Source organism: Semicossyphus pulcher, unplaced genomic scaffold (assembly GCF_022749685.1).
Source record: "Semicossyphus pulcher isolate SPU_LCO1_2020_fin unplaced genomic scaffold, fSemPul1.0.p SCAF_16, whole genome shotgun sequence".
NCBI lineage: Eukaryota > Metazoa > Chordata > Actinopteri > Labriformes > Labridae > Semicossyphus > Semicossyphus pulcher.
Genome location: NW_027211670.1, coordinates 16,929,711 through 16,951,973, shown reverse-complemented (window position 1 = coordinate 16,951,973; position 22,263 = coordinate 16,929,711). Strand labels below are relative to the sequence as shown.

Genomic DNA, 22,263 nt, shown 5'->3' with positions numbered 1-22,263 from the left:
AGGACTGCTTCGGATATGTTTATCTTTCATTTTTGGGAAATCATCGAGATGCAGGTTAAATGAACCAAAAGAAATTAACTAATTATATCCCAGCACTTTATACACAGAGCTGATCATCTTTGCAGTGGACCAACAAGTCCTGTTTGCACTTGAGGTTTTAAATAATGCAACCCAGCTCGAGTAAAACATTTTCCTTTGTGGAGAATATTTATAAATGTTGCCTCGATTAGACTCAAGAAGTGACCCTTTGTCTAAGGCCGAAGTCACCGACCACCTCTCTGGAAGATTCCCAGAGTATGACTGCTGCTGTGCATCAGATCAGCAGAAAATAATCTCTGCTGGGTTTTAATGTCACCTCATAACCTCCATGAGGACACTGTTTTATCAAAGGGAGGTTATTATATTTCTTTTACATAACAGAAGCAATTTGCTTTAATCCGAGCGGTATTAAGCAACACAGGGGAGATTGTTGCTGTTGAGTGATCTTAGTGACCGTTTGGAGTGGACCAAAATACCCACTTTAGAAACACTGCATCTTAAATTCAGTATCTTCATTGAGAGATTTTTTTCCGAGCAGTTCGCCCCTGGAAAAAGCCGCTGTCAGTCAAAGCTGGTGTTCTCTGTAATCCATAGAAGCAATAATATTCGAAATTGGCGCCATAGCTGTGGAGAAAGTTGTACAAACAGCTCGTGGTTTTGCCCATTCTGCATTCCTACAACACCCAGCGTGCATTGCGCCCTTCCCTCTGGAAGGAACGGCCCAGCGAGAGACGCTGGAGTGAAATTGTACCGTTACGCTGTATCCAAAATACGATGAGAACATACCTGTGGATCGTCTAAAAAAATCATCATTTCAAACCTGACGATTTTGAACGAGACATGACATCAGAGGCGGGCGTCATAGATTGAGGAAGTGTAGTTTAGCCAGCTCCCTGGCCTCCGACAGATGACTTGTTTTACGTAGTCTGGTGGAGGTTTTCCAGGGCCCATTGGAGAAGCGGATAGCGTCCTCCAAAGACACAGAGCGATGCATCATAATGGCATTAGCTCCCCATAATAGCATGATAGGCCTGAGGTTAAAACAGCGAACTGGCCCTTTAAGAACCAGCAAACTTCTAGGATTTATCACATTTTTTAATTATTGCCCATGATGTTTTTTTGGGCAAACGGTTGATTGATTTATTAACACCCCTAACTTTCAGCACTAACTCCATTAACAAGTCACATTGTTATCTATTAAAATGTATTTTCCACTTCACATCAATATACCTTATTATTCTCCATCTAATGTAAAGTAAACCTATGTTTTCATTTTAGCTGTTCTTATATATATATTATGTTATTTTTAACTTCTAGGGTCCTAAAGCTACTAACCTCTAACCTCCCCATTTACTTGGTCATGTATTTCTCTTTATTTGAATTCTTATATCCAGATTCGAGCCTTTCGAGGGTGAGACTTCACTACATTGCTCGCACCTGCTATGGCTGCCTGATCTCATAAAAGAAGACATGAACCCTGCATGCATGTAACCCTTAAACGACTGCCTTGGCTCTGCATTCCCATCATGTTTGACTTCACATTGACCTGACATGTTGTCTATGAGACACTTCATGCGGGCTTAAAAGGAAAACGGCACCTTTTTTTATTGAGCACCTGAAATATGCAGTTATTTAAGGGTTAACCAGGTATCTTGAAAGCTTGTTTGACGATGAGTGCATGTCCTTTCTCAACAGAGAAGCCACTGGAAAATACCAACTCTTGCACTTTGTCCGACACTTCAGTTGCTCTTATTTTCTTAAAAATGCATTTTCAGGAAAAAGGAAGAATGCTTATTTTGTGCTTTTGGTCATGACATACTGATACGTCTTCTCGCTTTCCTGCCAGTACCTGTGCATGAACACACTCTGTCTCTCTTTCTGTCTGATAGTCCGATTGAGTCGTGTCAGAACTTCTACAAAGACTTCACGCTGCAGATCGACATGGCGTTCAACGTCTTCTTCCTGCTGTACTTCGGCCTCCGTGTAAGTCATACTGAAATATGTTTAAGTCTCTCATTTGCACTCATATCTGTGTACCTTAATCTGACCTTTAACCCCTTATTTCCCGCAGTTTATCGCTGCCAATGACAAGCTGTGGTTCTGGCTGGAGGTGAACTCGGTGGTGGACTTCTTCACGGTTCCTCCGGTGTTCGTGTCGGTGTATCTGAACAGGAGCTGGCTCGGTAAGGATGCTTCCATCGCTTAAATAGGCTGAAAAACAGACCAGGATTGGTACAGTGGATGTTTGGGCTTGTATTTAGCGTCCTGTGGCGCCACCTTGTGGAATTTACAAGCATTGCAGCTGTCAGTGAACGCACCAGACAATCTCAGCAGGCTTTTAAAGCTGCTAAACGGGCACTTGTTGGTATTTTATGGTCATTTAAATGTGCAGACGTACAACATTAGCTTTATAAGTTGTTGATAATGTTGTTCATGTTTCATGACATGCATGAAAAGTGAGAGTGAATCTCACTTTTACTGCTGAAAAAAATGCATCAAATTAGCATGAAAACTGAGCTTTTCTCGTCAAACTGATGCTCGTTTCTATGACAACATTATCCAACATTGTTTGCCATTTAAATGTGAATTTATGCGTCTTTATTGGAATGGAAATGTTTGCTGTTAGTTTCGTGTCTTTGGCCATGTGTTGTGAGAAGTGCCGTCATTCACATGCCCTTCACCTGTCCAGCTTGGCTCGCAGAAACACCTGCGCTAACACTCCGATGATTGAAAAGTGCACAAAGGGATGAAAAAAAAAAAAAGGTAATAAGCTTTGCATGGAGCGCTGAAATAGGAGTCAATCTGCTAAATGTGTGAAGCTCATCACTCGGAGAGGTCTGAGAGGAATTACAGGATTAAAGAGGAGGATTTTGTCAGGTTTTTTATGGCTGCTTTTTCTCCTCCTGACAGCTGAGGAACAAACCCGGGAAGCAGCAGCCTCTTCGCTTCGGAGGCAGTGTGACAGCTTGATGGGCGCGCACGCATTATGTGGCATTGTGTGTTCTGCCTCGGTTAATGTGCTGTGACTTATGGTGTGAAACAAAGATAGTAGAAGAAGGTAGAGCTGGCTGCCGGTGCCATCTAGTGGACATATGAGAGAATGGCTGGGATTCGAGGTAGAACTTGGTAGAGTTTCATCATTCATCATCGTTAGAGGCATTACAGTGACACTTGCTTGTAAGTAGATACACATTTATAGTCTCTATAGCTGTAGCAAACTGGGTTTATATTCAAATGTGTTATTGATTTTATTATTACATTAGTAAGTGAGTTTTGTCTTTACTTTTTAAAGCATTCAGCATTTATTTATCTTCTTTCAAAGCCTTTCTTTCACTCTTTTATGCATGCTGTTGTTAGAAAGCAACATCACAAAGTAATCCCTCCCACCTCTTATATCTCTCTTATATCTGGGTGGACTGAGAGATGTTTTAATTATGCCTTTATTGAAGGAGGAAGGACAGTGGATAGTGTCGGAAACAAGGGAAGAATGGGGAAGACGCGCGGCAAAGGGCCGAGGGTGGTAGTCAAACCTGAGGCCGCCGCATGGAGGACTGTAGCTTCTGTACACGTGATTTAACTGCGGCACCCCTGAATCAGAACAAAGACATCTACAGTAAACACTATCAGTTAATTAACACAAATATATAGTAAGATATATTGGTATTAAAGACACCAGTTAATTTCCTGAATCCCCCTTTAATGCAGCATTGGCAGCATTTCCTCTCTCAGTGTGAAGATAAGTGGAAGTCTGTTGTTGCTGTTAGCATCCTGCTGTTGTGATGCTAGTGTTAGCATGTAGGTGTTGCTCTTTTTGTCGTCTGCTCAGCCTCACATGGCTTTCATTTTAAAGGGGGGTATTATGCAAATTTGAAGCTTCATATTTCACTCTGTGATACCTGTGGAGTAGCTTAGCATAACTTACAGTTAAAAAAACGCCTCATGTTTCTCACACTGGTGCTCTGTGCAGGCCCTCATACAGCCTCTGCCTGAAACGGCTCAGCCAGCTCTGTCCCCTTAAGAAACCCTGCCCCTACAACCCCGCCTTCTTCTGATTGGCCAGCTCTCCGAAGCCTTTGTGACGTCACAAAGTGCAGCATGTAGAAAAACCTGTGTGAAACCTGGCGTTATCAGCAGCCTGCAGACTGAGCTGAGAAGCCTTGGGGATTACTCCATCATACTTTAACCTACAGATTTGAAACTTCACCCACATTAAGTTTGGACATCCAACATTGTAACATAATATACATGTCTTAAAATGTTTAACTGTGCTGTTTTTCCATTTACTAATTAGTACACAAACTGAAAGGCAGCATATACTCCAGTTTGGATGCTTTGAATCGCTTCCACATTTGTCTGATTTTGTTGTCCGAGTTGGCGAGGTAAATATATACTCTCATTTCCTGTGATTTCCAGAGCTAATCTGTGACATAATCTCGCTCAATATGGTCAGCGAGCATTTGGTCGTGTAGGATTAGCGCCCGATTTACAGTCCGGTCGTTAAATTAAGGGTCAAACGGGTCGTCACCAGCTCAGCGGCGTCTGCTCGCAGCTGTGGAACTCCCTCTTCCCATCAAAAACTCAACATTTGACCCGGAGCGCAGCCAAACTGTCAATCTGCCCGTCCGCCTGTCGGAACATTTCGACACAGAAACAGTATGTGATAATATTATGTCATGCTTACGCGCTTATCGATGCATGGCAGGCTCGACAGTGCGAGAGTGAAACACAGTGTGGACGTGTAGAAAAATGTCCTCATGCAGAAAGAACTTCTTATCTCTGACAGTGAAAATAATACAGAGCAACTCTTCCACATATTATGAGAAAACATAACTATTCCAGATCAGACATTCATGTCTTGAATCTTTTACTGGAGATCTGTGATTTTGTGAAACAATTTCTGGGAATTTTCGAAAGAATTTTGTGGTTTGATGAAGTGAAAGGTGAGCTAGACAGAGACAGTTGTTTGAGTTTATATGCAGTTGATGATTTCCAGACTTTATTGTCTAATAACTGGAAACTTTATTCTACCTGCATGTTGATGTGTTTTTCTTGCCTGTAGAAAATTTTAACATCAGTGCAATTTTAACCTTCCTGTTGTGGATCGACTCACTTGGTCAACCTTTGACCCCTGAAATAAAATCAATTTTTTCTTGCAACCAATCATCACTGGATGCAGTAGTGACCAGTACAGCAAAAATGCTCCCTTATACCCCTTTCCCACCAAAATTAGTGTGTTGATGCAGGTTTTTCAGACCCAGGAAGACCCGCTTATAGATGCCGATTGTCTCTTTTCCTATTGCCAGTGAAGTATACTCCTGTCGGTCTCTTACCGTCTGACGTCACAAACGCGCCCGAAACAGGGTTAGTAAACAGTGAAGATGTTACGGTGGTTAGGTCTTTATTGTATCTTTTACTCATTAGGAATTTGTAGCCGAGATGACAAGGAGTCGCAGAAGTTACCGATGGAGCATGTGTTCCCATCAATGCTGATCGGAGCCGAGGCGATAATTACCCGGGTCTACAGCAGAGTCATTTGACCCGGGTCTGAATGCCGATTTAAACCTTTCCTACAGCAAAAAAGCCGGGATTTAGCGTGTTTTTTGACCAATGGGAAAGACGCTTTAGAAGCAAAAAAGTTTAATTTCCCCATCTCTTATTTCCAGTTTTGTATCTTGCTGCTCCACAGATTTACATCTTGACTCTTGTGGGGGACCTGAACCACTGCTCTGTGTTGTTTCATTACTAAATTGAAGGGTACCAAACAAACACATCAACATCTCAATTTCCCTGTTATGTAATTTCACAGGTGGGCAGTTGGTTAGCTTAAAGGATACCCGACCCATGAATCAAAGAGTATGTACAGCCTCGGGTTGCCAGAACATTGATCGAATTCCCCTTTCATCTACACAGCTAGAAGGTTCCTCGTTCAAATCCTGGTTCGGACGTATAGTGGGCCTTTCTGTGTGGAGTTTGCATGTTCTCCCCGTGCATGCGTGGGTTCCCTCTTGGTACTTCCTCCCACAGTCCAAAGACATGCTGGTTAGATTGATTGGTGAGTGTAAAATTTCCTGTGATTGACTGGCGACCTGTCCAGGGTGTAACCCCGCCTCTCACCCAATGTCAGCTGGGATAGGCTCCAGCATAGCGCCCATGACCCTGAACAGGATCAGCAGTATAGATAATGGAAGCTTCATTTTGCCTTAAATATCAGTGTATTTGTAGGAAATTACAGGGAACTATATCCGTCCCCTTCATTGTTCTGCTGATTTCTGAGCACATGCAGCTTTCTGCTGACGACAGATGTGATTCTTCCACATGTAAGCTGAAGCAGACTTTGCTCTCAGGTTTGCGTCAGCTCTTTTATTTCCCCTCTTTGCAGAGACTTTTTTTTTCATGCTGCGCATTTACTTTGAACATCAACCACAATAGCTGTTATTACATCAACAGTGCTTCATTTAGGGATTACTGCAGAATGACTAAATCCATTGAAAGACACTGTTACTGCCAAAGCTCCTCATTGTTCCAAACACAGCTTTACTGGCCGTTCATGCTGTAAGACAAAGCTACACGCTGTTCCTGTCCAAGATTACAGGCTGAAATTTGACAGCAGCGGAGGAGATGTGGGTTACATCGTGAAGCCGACTGATGGACACGCTCGCAGTCGAGCCCTTTTCTCTTTCCCTGGATGAATCCTAAAGGAGCTTACACTCTAATATCCTGATGGGGAAAGGGTTTGCTTTAAGCTGGGCGAACACGCCTCATCGCAGCGAGAACACAGCGAAGGTCTGAGGTAAATCTGATCAGAAACACTTCCTCAAAAGAGAGAGTCCTTTTTGCAGCAACCTGTTGGCTGCAGCGAACATCAGAGCAACTGTTGTCTCTCGTTTTGGAGGATTTTTCTACATTATTCTTTCAAGGAAGAGCGACGTGGTTGTAAACCAAACTTTTGGACTTCTTTGTTCTTCTAAAAACTAACATCCAGCCATGATTCCCACTAAGATGTTAGTGTACAAGGGGCCCGACGGAGGCGCCCACTCCAAGCCCACTGATAACACAAGAAGGCGCAAGAAATCCACCGGCGAGCTCTTCCAGAAGGGCTACCGGGTCAGGATGGGCCACGGGCAGGGCGAGAAAGAGGACCAGGACAGCATCTGGTACAGCCTGGGTGCATGCTTCCATGTAATCTCCTACTGGGGTAAGAACGTGCGGGAAACCAGAGGTGGGGAATCTCCGCTAAAGTTGGCGAGTGCGGGAGTTTTCGGACTCTGTGTGTGTGTGTGTGTGTGTGTGTCAGCTGGAGCGGGTTCAGGTTCGGGATTTGCTGTGATACGATGCTGAACATCTGGCAAACGCTCGCTTTGAAAAGGCAAGGGACACCGCGGTACACGTCATTTTATAAAAGATTATTTATTTGTGTTTTTTTTTAAGGCTTGATTTGTGTCATTTGGCGTTCATGCAAATGTTCTCCAGCAGCGCTCTGCAGAGATGGACTTTACCTGATTGCTCTGTTGTTGCTGGGGGGCTTTTTAATTTGTTATTTTGCTCCAACGCTGCAGTTTAATGCATTGTTTGGCTTTTAAGCTCAGTTGGAACGTTGTTTTTTGCAGGCTTTATTACGGCAATGCACACAAAAGATAAAAAAAGATGCGTGTGTGCTGGAAAATGTCATTTCTGTGCAGATTTTCTCCGATTTTTTGCAGAAAAATGCCAGAAACTTTGTGGTGATTTGGTGCATATGAACCTTAAATGATGCACTGCAGGGTTTGTTTGTCTCATGACGTCCGACAAGCACAGGCTCTGTTTGCTTCCTCCCATAAACACAGCAAAGTTAGGATTTGACGTCACATCTGTTTGCCTCGACAGCGTCCACCTGTCTTTGGTCTAATCCAGGTTTTCATCTCGTCCACGCTCAGAGTTTTATCCAGCAGGAGCGACACATGTATGGAGTCGATGCCGGTGCTTTATGAGGCAGGAAGTTGATGGAGAGCTCTTCCTATTTTTTTCTCTGCGTGATTCAAAAAGTTTCTTTTTAACACAGAAATCGAGTGTTGCTTGATCAGTCGTGTTTTTTTTAAATCAAAATGAACCCGTTAAAGTTGTTAAACATGGATGAAAGTATGAAAGGTACGCTGCTCTTCATCTGTCGATGCTATTAATCATGTTTGTCTTGTTATTAATCATGTTAAAGTAATTTCTTTATGATCTTTTTCTCTCGCAGGCTTGAGGTTTTTAAGGGCCTTAAGGTTGATACAGTTCTCAGAAATTTTACAGTTTTTGAATATACTAAAGACAAGGTAAGTGTGTTCTTATTTATCTCTCTCTTTGTGTTTCTGCAGCTGTTTTACGTGTGAAACTGCATGTCAAGTGATTTCAAAGCTATGAGCATGACTGCTTTTATTTTGAAGGGCTGCAGCAAATATTTGATGTGCTTTAAATTAACATCGTGATGTCGTACCGTGCTGTATTGTGCAGTGTGCTTGTTAGATGGGGTCTTAAGTGCTTCAGTTTGTCTCCTCGCTGCTTGTATTTAAAGCTCTGTGCGCAGATGTCACGACAGGAAGAGCTTAAACACTATCAGAACCAAACGCTCCGGAGTAATCTCCGCTCTCAGTCAGTCAGATGAAAGTGAAGACGTGACACACAGAGGAGGTGGAGATAGAGGTCGTTCAGGGACGTGCTGTACATTGATTGATTTATATTTTTATTTGCAACATGTAAATAAAAGTAGATTAAATAGAACTAAACAAGAATAGAATTGGGCTATCTCAATTACTAAATTCAACACATTGTAAGATTTATTGTCCATGTACTGTATTATTTAAAGAACCTAGCACGGGAAATCATCCATATACAACCTTTTCTTACAAAAAGCATGTGGTTACATTTGCATAAATCCTATTTTTTATTGGCGAGGGAATAAAATGTTTTTGGGGGAATTTGAAAGGAAATATATTGTAAAAGTGCACGTTTAAATAAGAAATATAAAACAAAATATTAACTCAAACACACCTTAATTACAAGAAATATATAATATGAATATAATAAATTAAAATAAATGCAGTAGCTTTAAATTCTTTATTATTTGTGCAGCATATTATTGTGTGATTTTATTTTGAAATTTTGCTCCATTCCGCGACATTATGGTTCAGTGCTGTATGTTGCATTTAAGTGCTTGCAAATCTAACTACCTGTTTTGACATCTTGGACGACGTCTTTTTCCTGATATTAATAAAATAACATTATTGCTTCATAATTTGTTTTGTTTTTTGGCTCTTTTTTTTAAACAGCAACTCCATAAAGCTGGTGAACCTGTGTTCAATCTTCATAAGCACATGGCTGACTGCAGCAGGGTTCATTCATTTGGTGAGTTATTGGCAGCTTCACGGCATGAAGGAAAACAATGTCCTCTGGTCCCCACCGTGAACGGCACTCTGTCGTTTCCATAATATTGTATTTTCTTTAGTTGGTCGTCTCTTCTACAAACCGCTGACACTAACAGCTGATCCCACACCGTACGCTGCAGGCGTAGTAACACGTATGTGTTGTGGTCCACACAAAATAGTGCCAAATAAAAAAGGCTTTCTTCTGAAATGCGGTGAATTATTCAAATAAAGCCTACAATCGATACCACTATTGATTTTTAGGTGAGACGTCCTTATAAGTGGATAAATTACGTGTGAAATTGACCCTATCTGCAGCGGCATATGGTCTAGCTTCCGTGCCGGCACTCCGGCAGGTTTCTCAAAACAGTGGCCGTGCTGACCGGCATCCACTGTATATAGTACACTTACTATTTATAAGTATCTCAAACAAACCGAACTATCCCTTTTAAGTTGAAATACTCTTGAAATATCAACATTATCATATCATCTTTGTGATTTCATTCACATAAAAAACATCTCCCTCTCTCTTCCAGGTGGAGAACTCAGGAGATCCCTGGGAAAACTTCCAAAACTCCCAGGCCCTTTCCTACTGGGAATGTGTTTACTTACTCATGGTTACTATGTCCACTGTCGGCTACGGAGACGTTTACGCAAAAACCACCCTGGGCCGCCTGTTCATGGTCTTCTTCATCCTCGGTGGTTTGGTAAAAATCCCTCTCTTTACTTACTCCTGCTTAAAATCCTCCATTCGACCAATCACCACACCCCGCCAGGTGGCGCTCTCCGCTCAGGACGCCCTGCACCTGTTTTTACACTGAGGTGTTTTTGTGGCTCTCCACTTCACCACAGTATGTTGCATGTCACGTATTGTATGAATTGTTTACAGTATTTTTTTTATTTATATTATGCTTACATCTTGTTCTGTTATTTATTAATTTCTATATGAAATATATGAAGATTTTTGCATCTGTTGTTAATGAATTGTTAAAGTACTGCGGTTTCAGGTGGCCCCACCTTCTGCCTCTCCTTCCTCTTTCCAACAAACACAATGGCACGGGGATGATTTATGAGAGCCTAGCTTGGTGGATGCAGCAACATTATCTCTGCAGAAAATTATGAAGCCTTATTAGAGAATAAAATTCAACTAACTGGAATAGTAACATGATTATTGGAAAAAATCAGCATCACCATCGTCCGTGGGATTTGCTTTGAGTTACCCGACAAAGAAAGTAGCCGAAGATCATTTAGAGGTCACAGTTATGGATTATAAAGTATTATTCAATTTGGGATTAAACAACATAGTTTCTATTATAACATGATGAAAGACTTGAGTATAAAATCTGCTTAAAATTAATACATTTGTAATTAATGACATTCCAGACTCAAAGAAAGCTTACATTATCGGATTAAACTTTTCATTTCGGTCAGTACAAAGTCATGTTGTGCCGAGCGAAACGCTGTTCGAACACAGAATTATATTTAAAGATACTAGAAGTTTAGAAAAGTTCATAAGGGTACCAAATATGTCAGGCTGAATTCAGTTGAAATGTGTGCAGAAGATGTTTAGTCTGATTCCACTGTGAAATCATGAGCTTAAATGAAGGGCTGAAAATACTTCATAATACAAACAAAATAAACATAGATACAACTGATTAAAAGTACACATTTTCTCACAGTATCCCTGGTCTGTATCATATCTTAAATAGAACAGATACAACCATGTTATTTTGACCATACTATTTTGGTACTTTAAAAATTGTATCTGCTCCTTTAGGGCCTGTGTCCACTAACGGAGCTTACCGTTGCTAGGTTACGAAAGTTGTCTGGCGGCACTTCCGCTTCCCTCGGTAGTGACTGTTAAGTCTCTTTTAAATTGCTCTGTATGCTCAATATTTGCTTTTATTCAAGGTTATTTTACAAAGAACACATAAAAACGATGGAAAGGAATCGTGTCCTGGCGGCAGACCCCGAAAAAACGAATGGATTAGCTTCTTCTTCGCCGTTTGTTGGCAAAGTTGATCGGTGGTCTGTGAGGTAGAAGTGACATTGACGAGCACGGCGGTGTTCCAAAATTTTCAACTAAGAGCGCAGCAACAAAAAACAGGTGATGACGAGAGATTTTCGCACTGAAAGTGTTGAACTGCATTGGTTTTTTATAGTAAATATGCGCTGTCAGCGCAAAAAACGCCATCAGTGGACACAGGCCCTTAATTGTTTTGAGTAGTGTATATGTGATAATTCCAGCCGTCGTGGTGTAAGATGGTTTCCTACTCTTAAAGAAAAATATGAAGAAAATTCACATAAAGGGCTGAATACTCATATTAATGTTAACGTTGTGTCAGACTCTTTACTTGTTCTTATAGTTAATTTTCATGATGTGTATCATGGCAAATATGTACATTAAATTAACTAAAACAGGGTAAACTTTTCCCCATACACATCCATGGAATAAACACTCAAAACTAGGGCATAACTAATAATTAGCTAATTAATGTCAGCCATCCGTTTAGCTGCTTTCAGAATCAACCTGACATGTGTGTTTGTTGGACAAAACATGGCACATAAGGCTTTTTCTTAATTTCTATAACTTTTAATTTTTCTCACAGATTGACATACCGCTCATCAGCTGTCATTTTTCTCCTTTATTCTTCCAATATCCGTAAATATTGGCCTTACAATTTCCTTTTTCATTCTCATACTACTTCTTGACACTTGGAATGCTCCTGCACTTTAAATCCTTTAAAGCAAAAATAGAGGACCTGCTCTACTTTGCCTTTCTTTTTTTTAGTCTCTTCTTCTGTCTCCTATCTTCTCCTTAGGCCATGTTTGCAAGCTACGTCCCTGAAATCATAGAGTTAATAGGAAACCGCAAGAAATATGGTGGTTCCTATAGTGCGGTTAATGGGAGAAAGTAAGTATTCAAGGGGGCTCTACTGCCTCCGCCGCAGTAGAACCTTCTCTGCATGCCCTTTTCTTTTTCTTTTTCATGCATGTAGGCCATGTTTGCTCGCTACGTGCCAGAAATTGCTGCACTCATCCTTAATCGGAAGAAATATGGAGGGAGTTATAACTCGACCAGAGGCAGAAAGTAAGTCAAACAAATGAAAGACAGCAAACTTTTAATGGTGTGGTTTTGTGTGACTCAAGTGGCCCTCTCGTAAAGAGGCTATATACCCTGAATTATGCTACATAATAAAAACTGTAATTTGAGATGTAAGGATCTCAATTAACACTAAAGTCACACTGTGACTGAAGAACTTGGCCATGATAAATGTGTAATTTTTTTTTGCTGTATTGTTGCTGCTATATTTGTGCAAGATGTCATTGCTGCTTGTCATGAATGAATGCTTTTACACTGCCAAAAAATCTCTATCTTAACAAGTGATTTTTGTCTGTTATTGAGTTCTACAATTCTTCTCTAAAACAAAAGTTTAAGTCTGTCAATGATTACTATATTTCTAGTAAATGATTATTGGATTCTTTTAAAAAACTAAATTTATATTGGAGCCTTTTGAAGTAATCAATATGGCTGACAGATCTTTTCAAAGACATTCAAAGCGTAAAATAGACAAAAATTACTTGATAAGGCAGAGGTTTTTGCAGTGTAGCATATACATATGCACATCATGCTTAAGGATGACACATGTAGGATTTTCTCACTGATCTACCCCCGTATATAAACTTTGAGTATCAGCTAATGTTAGAAAAACATAACAGAAATGTAGGCAGTAGATTCCTTATCCAGTTTAAAATGTTGTTCTGTAAGTTTAGCATGTGATTACATTAGCTTGTTTCTCCATTGACTCAACTGTTAAGCTAGCTTAAAGCAAATGTTCTGTTACCTTTACTGAAAACTAGCCAAGAAAGTTAGAATAACATGATAATAAAGTTACACTATTGTGCAGTAACACAACTACAAAATGGTTAGTTTATCAGCATTCTAAATGTACTAAATCAAATTAAACATCATCTATTTAAAGTCTGATAACGTTAGCTAAAACTAGCCAACATAAGCTATACTCAGCCAACTGTGAGCATTTGCTAGTGTTAGAAAAAAGAATAAAAATGTAGACAACAGATTCCTCATCCAGTTTAAAGTGTGTCTCTGTAAGTTTAGCACGTAATTATGGTAGCTTGTTTCTCCATTGGCTCAACTGTTAAGCTAGCTTAAAGCTAACTTTTGTATCTTTTACTGAACAGCAGCCAGTAAAGTAACCCGATAATATTAAATGTTACAACATTGTGCAGTAACACAACTAGAAAAAGGGTTCATTTAACAGCATTCTTAACATACGAAATCTATACAAATTTAAAGTCTGACCAAAGTCTGACTAAAGTTTTACTGCTTATTAATCCAACTTGTAATTTGTAAAAGTACGTAAAGTACTTAATTTGTTGTTGTTGAGAAGTGATTTACAACAGTGGTTAAACTTTTAACTAAAACTTTGTTATGAATTGAATAAATAGAAACAACTAATTACATTTAAAGAAACATTATTACAGTATATTTATCTTTATTCTACCATTACACATTGAGAGAAAATCTTACATCTTCTGTGGTGTTTGTTATAAGTCTGCTTTCGTGAATGTACATTTGTATTGCTTGTGAATTAAGTGTTTTTTAGTCATTCGCACTATTTTCTTTTCTATTTTCTTTGCCCATCTCCCTGTTCATCCAAACTCAAATTTGTACACCAAAAATTACCTAAATACCATAAAAAAATAAGAAAATATAAGATCAAATGTAAAAAATAACTAATATGAAGCTCAACTTAAAGGCCTCTGAATTCAGTTCCTTTCAAATGAAATAATTAAAATCATACCAGAGTGTTTAATTTAGCATGAAATAATTTATTTAAAATCATTATATTTGAAAGTCATAACCTTCAACATAGTAACAAAGCCATGACAAAATAAAATCTAAGTCTATAACTCATTCATCCAATCCTGTATGCCATCGCTTGCTTCATGCTGATTTTTGAGTTTTTGTTTTTCTGCTCTGGAAAAACTTGCCTTGCTATGCTTGTCTATTTTTTCACGCTTTGCTGCTGAATATTCTTGGCCTTTATCTTCAGTCTGACCTACACCCTCAGGAATAAATCCAATCTTGAGTTTACAGAAAATAGTTTGACATTGTGGGAAAGCGCCTTTTAACTTTCTTGCTGAAAGTTAGACAATAAGATCGTTACTTATTTCACGTCTGTAAGATAAATGTGAAACTAGAGCCAGGAGGCGATTAGCTTAGCTTAGCTTAGCTTAGCTTGTAACTCATAAAAATACATCTTTTACATTTTTTGGGTAGTGGTAAAAAAAATAAACCAACATGTCAGTTTGCTTCAGGTTTGATGATTTTTTTAGGCTAGCTGTTTACCCAAGCTAAGCTAGGCTAATCGCCTCCTGGCTCTGGCTTAATACTTAATGCACAGACGTGAGCAGGTGTCAATCTTCTCATCTAACTTTTGGAAAAGTACTTCCTAAAATATCACACTATTTCTTGAACATATAACTACACTTTTATGTCTAAAGCTCTGCAGCTGTTTCTAAAGATAGCGAGATTCTGCTGGATGCCTCCAAACAAAGTATGGCTTCTGTAGCATGCTCTTAGTATTTGTGTTGTCACGTAGTTTTGAGGAAATTAGAATTTGCTTGGGAAACTTTCTTAAACCAAATCTTTTTGTCTTTTGTCGGTCAGTTTTGTGTTCTTGTCCCGTTTCGTTTTCATTATATTGTAAATTTTTTGATTATAGATATAGTGAAAATGTATCAACAATCGTATTTTTTTTAATCACACATACTTGGAGCAGAAGAAAAAAGCCATGTGGTCGACACAGTTGCTTTACAATATTAACGGCTAGCATAGAAGCTACAGTACATTTCAGCTAGCATAGTAGCTACAATACATTTTAGCTAGCATAGAAGCCATAGTAAATTTTAGCTAGCATAGTAGCTACAGTGCATTTTAGCTAGCAAAGTACCTACAGTACGTTCCAGCTAGTTGAGTAGCTACAGTACATGTCAGCTAACATAGAAGCCTCAGTACATTTTAGTTAGCATAGTACCTCAGTATGTTCCAGCTAGTTGAGTAGCTACAGTACATGTCAGCTATCATAGTAGCCACAATACATTTCACCAACAACCAAAAGTTTTTAAAAATTTAGAAAATCTATAGATGCAGTTTATAACCTCTGATTTAAGTTTAAGCTCCCTAAATTTAAATATTCATGCATATTAAATTAAATTTATTGTCCCAGCTGTATAGAAATACTGGTATTAAGATCTCTCTTTTTCACCTCTGTCTTCTTTATTTCTACATTTTGTCATAGCATCATTTCTGTCATAGACATTACTTCCTCTTAAACGATCTACAAACACATTCAAGATAAAATAAAAGTCATGAGTCACTGCAGTACAATAAAACCTTGTCTCATGGCAGCTCAAGAAGTTGTACATGGACACTTAATACATTTCAGTCAGTCAGCAAAAATTTTAAAGTTAAGTATTTCAACTGGAAAAACATAGTATTTTGTCTTTTTTAGAAAGCCGTTATGTTAGGGATGGGGTATAGAGAGCATTCTTTTATACTGTGGCTTTGGCGGTGGTTCGAAAAACGTGGCTCATGTTGAGTGTGAGACCCAAAGTTGTATCATCAACTGATGTATGTTACGTCACGTATGACAAATGACACAAGCGTTGGTCTCCTGGGTGAAAGAGTTTTCCAGTAGAAAACCCAGAAGGCTGCCAGCACATAATTCGTGCCACCACATTGTTAAGAGGGTCGAGCTGAGTGACACGAAAAAGCTTTTGTGCTGCGGGCACGAAACTTACTTGTAATTGAAATACATTAGTTTTAAATTCGTGTCCATTTACACGAACCAAGTAATAATGTCGTGTCAATGGGTTGCACGTTGAGTTTTCCAGCTGTGCTTCTTCTTGAGCAGCAGAATTCACAGGAAAAATGCTTGACAGAGTATAAACCTTCAATCATTTTATAAAAAATAGAAATACAAATATAATAGACACATAGGAATGAATCTAAACTGGTTTCCGTATGTAACGGATGTGCTATATGTGGTAATGGAGATACACAGTGTGCTGATTTCATAATCTCCATCTAAGTAAACTCTGATCCTCTATAATCTGATACTGAAATCCACAGCGCTCTGACCTACTCATTCAGTCCTCCCTCATCACGGCAGGAACATAAAACATCCCTCCTACTACATAGATTTTATTATTATTCGCCTACAGATTTAGAATCAGTCCCCTAAATACAACAACACTGATTAATTTTCATTCCCATTACATCTCTCTCATCCCAGATTTACCTTTTGATTCCAGGACAAAGAAGAAGTGTGTGTGTGTTTCTGGGTGTGTGTGTGTGTGTGTGTGTTTTCTTTAGCTCTGACTACGTTTTAGTTTCATTATTATTCTGCACCTCGTTTTCCAGGCACATCGTCGTCTGTGGTCATATAACTCTTGAGAGTGTGTCCAACTTTCTAAAAGACTTCCTACACAAGGACAGGGATGATGTCAATGTAGAAATTGTTTTTCTCCATAAGTAAGTATAAAACATTTTGTCATTAAAGGGGGGGTATTATGCTAATTCAAAGCTTCATATTTCACTCTGTGATACCTGTGGAGTAGCTTAGCATAATTTACAGTTAAAAAGACTTTTTTCTCACACTGCTGCTCTGTGCAGGCCCTCATACAGCCTCTGCCCGAAACGACTGAGTTAGCTCTGTCCCTTTAAGAAACCCCGCCCTCTCCTGATTGGCCAACTTAACGATCAGAGCCGTTGAGCAGAGTGGTGGAGTGAAAAAAAGTCCGAGGCAGACTGAGCTGCTGGGTGGGCGTGTCCTTGAACTGCGCCAGGGGCAGGAAGTTCTGCTGTGTCTCGGGCAGATGCCCAAATATAGAGTTCCTCCACTTTGTGACATCACAAATGGAAGCGTCTGGAGAGGTCTGTCTGAAACCTGGCATTCACAGCAGCCTGCAGTCTTTTTTAGCAGGGGACACTACAACATACTTTAACCTACAGATTTGAAACTTCACCCACGTTTAGTCTGGACATCCAACATTGTAACTTTATATATATATATATGTTTTTAAATGTGAAACAGTATAATACCCCCTCTTTAAAAAAAGCAAATGTTAATTCTCAAAAACATAATTTTCTCAGGAAATCTGGATTAAGTTTTTGTCTTTTTCTCTGTCAGTATTTCCCCTAATCTTGAGCTGGAAGCCTTGTTTAAGCGTCACTTCACCCAGGTTGAGTTTTACCAAGGGTCTGTCCTAAACCCTCACGACCTGGCCAGAGTGAAGGTAAGTAACAGATAATGTGGCTTAGAAGAAAACAAAGCTGTTTTGGTGTCTATGAAAGCAATAGTTAAGGTGGGGAGCTGCTTTAGTTTGGTTGGTAGAGTGGGCAGCCCATATATAGAGGCTACAGTCCTCGACGCAGCGGCTGCAGGTTCGTCTCCCGACCTCGGCGGCCCCCACTGTTTCCTCCCAATAGTTCCTTCCTGTATCTCCTGAGCTGTCCTATAAATAAAGGCTTAAATGGCCAAAAAATTATCCTTACTTAAAATAAAAAATCAGTACTTTAACTCAGTTAACTGACTGTGTGTAATTTTGTCTGCAGATTGAATCAGCTGATGCCTGTTTAATCTTAGCCAACAAATACTGTGCTGACCCCGATGCTGAGGATGCATCCAACATCATGAGGTAAACCAAAGATGCTTCTTAAAGATTTTTCTTTATGGTATCTTGTTTTTGTTTTCACCCTGCAACAAGTTATTATTAAATTGTGCAACAGCTTTTTAGAAATGTACATATTTTAGACGTGGAAGAACTCAAATTTGAAGTTTCAGGGTCAAATTCCGAACAGAAAATTGCCCTATTTTTAAAGGTTTCAGGGATTGTCAAGTGGTTAGGATTTATATGAATATGCCTGAAAAAGTAGACACTGACAATGAAAATCTTTTTGCATTGCTCTGATTATGTTTTGTGCTTCTTGTCTTGCATCAGGGTAATATCAATCAAGAACTACCATCCGAAGATCAGAATAATCACTCAGATGTTGCAGTACCACAATAAGGTTGATATCATCTGTTTACCAGCATCATTAACCACACGGTTTTAAATAGTAATGTTTGCGTTAGTTTGTGTGGATATAATTAAGGTTAAATGACAGGTTGTACTTCTGTTAAGCTACTTTGCATCTTTCCTCCCCTCAGGCCCACCTTCTGAACATCCCGAGCTGGACCTGGAAGGAGGGAGACGACGCCATTTGTCTTGCAGAGCTGAAACTGGGCTTCATCGCCCAGAGCTGCCTGGCTCAGGGCCTCTCCACCATGCTGGCCAACCTCTTCTCCATGAGGTCCTTCATCAAGGTAGCCACAGCTCAGACTCATCCAGCTGTGCTCACTGGATTAAGCTCAAAAGCAAATTTGGTCTGATAGATAACGATTATCCCAGATGAGGCCCATGTGGAGCATCTGGAGAGTGGGTGGGGAGGCATTATTTGGGGTTCGTTCTGATCAAGCTGTCTCTATTCTGTGATTAATCTGTGCTTCAGATCGAGGAGGACACGTGGCAGAAGTATTACCTGGAAGGAGTGGCCAATGAGATGTACACCGAGTACCTGTCCAGTGCCTTTGTGGGCCTCTCCTTTCCTGTCATTTGCGAGTAAGTGCACTTGAATGTGCCTGCTACTTTTGCATTCGTTTTTAATGGATGCAAGAAATATTCGCTTTGTGGCAACAAGCATTTGTCTTTTTAGTAACTTTTCATTCTGAAATGAAGATCAAGAGGTAACAGGAAGCTACAATGTCAAAATCTAGAAGTTTAAAGATGATATAACACTCATACTATACGGAAGCTCAAAGCAGCCATGGTTGCCTTTTTTTTATTTTAAAGATAAATTTTTTAGGGCTTTTGCCTTTATTGAGTAGGACAGCAGATAAGAGTCGGAAATGAATCCCTAATTTCCCCACTGTGGATCAATAAATTGTAATCTTATGAGGGAAGGAGAGAGTGGGGATGACATGCAGCAAAGGGCCGAGGGTCGGAGTTGATTCAGGGCCACTGCGTCGAAGACTGTGCCTCTACACATGGGGCACACGCTTTAACCGCTGAGCTAAACCGCCCCCCTGTGGTTGTATTCTAAATTATTTTATGTATCTCAGCTTTATAAGTTTGTTTTCTCGGTACTTCCCAATAAATAGGGATAGATTTCTGTTCAACATGAGTCTGGTTCTGCTCGAGGTTTCTCCCTGTTAAAAGAAAGTTTTTATTGTGCGATTCATGGTGGATTCATGTCGGGTCTCACTCTAAATAACATTAAAAAAAGAGGACGGTCTAGACCTGCTCTTTTTTTCTTGAGAGAACTTTAGTTATGATTTGGCGCTATACAAATAAAATTTGATTTGATTTGAAATAGGTTGTTTTCTAGGGTTTATAATCTGGAGAAAAGGGAACATTTTTCACAGTTATCATGAAGAAAACGGCTTCCAAAAATCACATGGTTATCATAATAACTTAATAATTCATAAATATTAACCATTGCCAATCAGTGGCTTTGTTTCATTTTAAAGGCCAGGAAAGAAGGTTACTTAAGTCTCAAAAAACATAACTCAGAACTCAAAGTATTAAAGGGGCCATATCTTTTGATGTTTGAGTTATAAAAATGATGGCCTCTGAAATGGGCCGTTCAGAACAGCTGCAGGTTTCTACGTATAACCTTGCTTTAGCTGAAATCGACCATAAACCGTCACTCACCTCAGGCTGCCAACTCACCATTCCGATACCTCCTGGGAACTCCTGAGTTGCGGCACTTGCTCCGGAGTGTCATCCTCCCACTCAGGGTCTGATTCTGGCTCGTACATATAAGGCCAAATAACCAATCCTAGAGCAGCCATGTTTGCTACAACTTTGGAGTGACAGTGCAGTGTGACCACTCCCCCAAGTGGGGTCGCAAACACGGTCTCTCCAAATACTGTCAGCCAATCGTGGCTTAGGTCTAACCTTTGAATGGCAAAACGGCTTGTTCGTTTCAGGAGGAAGGAGAGGCTCCGAAAAATAAGAAATTAAAATATGTATACAATTTTTTAAAACAAAACAAACTTTACCAACGTGATTCAAAAACATTAGAATAACAGAAAATTGATTGAAAAGCTAAAACATGTCCCCTTTAAAATGTGCCACTCAGAGTTAATATGAAAGGGTTGTAATGATGTTGTTACTCTGTTTTGCAGACTCTGCTACGTGAAGCTAAAGCTACTCCTGATAGCTATAGAGTACAAGTCTGATCAAAGGGAGAGCAGGTAAGTGGATGTGCTCACAGCGGATTGTTGGACTCATTAAAATTCATGGGTGCAGATACTTAAACACGCAGGTGTGTTTGCTGTCAGTGATGAAGCTACTTTGAATCAGCTTCTGTGTTTGACTGCAAACACAAGGCCGCATACGAAATGCGCTAAATTGGCGTCTAAATTGGCTTGTTCACAGACATCACAGATGACATCCTGACAAATTAATTGGGGAAGGTGGCAGCCCTGGTCTTTTAACACAGCCGAAGCCTGCTTTAGTGGTTTGTTTAATGTACTGATGCTTGTTTTATATCATTTGAAGTGTCACTGCTATCTGCTTTTATCACCTAATTTAATAAACAGAGACCAACCTGCCAAATCACTCGCCAAAACTAATCCTGCCAGTGTGATGCCACTGCCAGTGATTAGTGCAGGGCCTTGCAGATTCAGTGATACAACTTTCCTCTCTGACTTCTCCGCTGTGTTAAATCCTCGCAGCACCCTGATAAACCCTGGAAACCACGTGAAGATGCAGGAGGGGACTTTGGGCTTCTTCATTGCCAGCGATGCCAAAGAAGTAAAAAGGTAATTAATGAGACGAGAGATTAAACAGTGTTTAAAAGCGAGGTCTCTATTCTGATAGAGGCATAGTGGCTTTTCTCACTGTCGCATAAACTGTTGTGTTTTAGAAGTAGTAGTATCTCTATCCACACATTCTATTGAGTTACAACAGTTCATATATGAGCTGTGTAATTTCTGCCGTCTTCATGTCCGTAAAAATATTTGGATGTTCTCAAAATCAAGTTAGAAAATACTTAAAATATCAGAAAGATAAATATGAGATTAAACTATCATAGTGTGACTGTTACAAGGCAAGGCTTACAATATGCTAGTTAGCTTAAAGGGGGGTATTATGCTAATTTCAAGCTTCATATTTCACTCTGTGATACCTGTGGAGTAGCTTAGCATCATTTACAGTTAAGATTTTTCTCACACTGGTGCTCTGTGCAGGCCCTCATACAGCCTCTGCCTGAAACGACTCAGTCAGTTCTGTCCCTTTAAGCAACCCCGCCCCTACAAGCCCGCTTTCTTCTGATTGGCCAGCTCTCGGAAGCCTGCTGAGGCTGCACTTTGTGACGTCACTGTCGAAACCTGGCGTTCACAGCAGCCTGCAGACTGAGCTGAGAAGCCTTGGGGATTACTCCAACATACTTTGACCTACAGATTTGAAACTTCACCCACGTTTAGTCTGGACATCCAACATTGTAACATTATATATATGTCTTTAAATGTGAAACAGCATAATACCCCCTCTTTAACCTGTTGCTAGCTGCTATTTTCCCATGGATTCTGTCCCCAAGCTCAAACCCTTTGAATATAACACATTAAGGAGATATTTCAAAGGGTTTAATGTTCTTTTTTTGAAGGAGCAAATGTTCAATGTTTTCACCAACCTACAGCTTATAGCCTGTTGTTGTTATACCAAGACATTCTTATTGATCGAAGACATTGATGTCTTTACAGTGGCCGAA

General features: G+C 39.8%; 1 protein-coding gene across 1 annotated transcript in view; it reads left to right on the top strand.

Annotated features, from left to right (window-relative positions):
- The window catches only part of LOC138593865 (calcium-activated potassium channel subunit alpha-1a-like), a 103,092-nt gene that overhangs the window by 50,447 nt on the left and 30,382 nt on the right, over positions 1 to 22,263 (top strand). The window contains exons 4-17 of the mRNA XM_069664949.1: positions 1,929 to 2,022; positions 2,111 to 2,222; positions 8,258 to 8,333; positions 9,327 to 9,402; positions 9,956 to 10,126; positions 12,242 to 12,333; positions 16,870 to 16,980; positions 17,639 to 17,744; positions 18,064 to 18,146; positions 18,450 to 18,519; positions 18,659 to 18,814; positions 19,000 to 19,109; positions 20,678 to 20,746; positions 21,230 to 21,316. Coding sequence (XP_069521050.1) covers positions 1,929 to 2,022; positions 2,111 to 2,222; positions 8,258 to 8,333; positions 9,327 to 9,402; positions 9,956 to 10,126; positions 12,242 to 12,333; positions 16,870 to 16,980; positions 17,639 to 17,744; positions 18,064 to 18,146; positions 18,450 to 18,519; positions 18,659 to 18,814; positions 19,000 to 19,109; positions 20,678 to 20,746; positions 21,230 to 21,316 — 1,413 coding nt within the window. The remainder of the gene's footprint in view (positions 1 to 1,928; positions 2,023 to 2,110; positions 2,223 to 8,257; positions 8,334 to 9,326; positions 9,403 to 9,955; positions 10,127 to 12,241; positions 12,334 to 16,869; positions 16,981 to 17,638; positions 17,745 to 18,063; positions 18,147 to 18,449; positions 18,520 to 18,658; positions 18,815 to 18,999; positions 19,110 to 20,677; positions 20,747 to 21,229; positions 21,317 to 22,263) is intronic.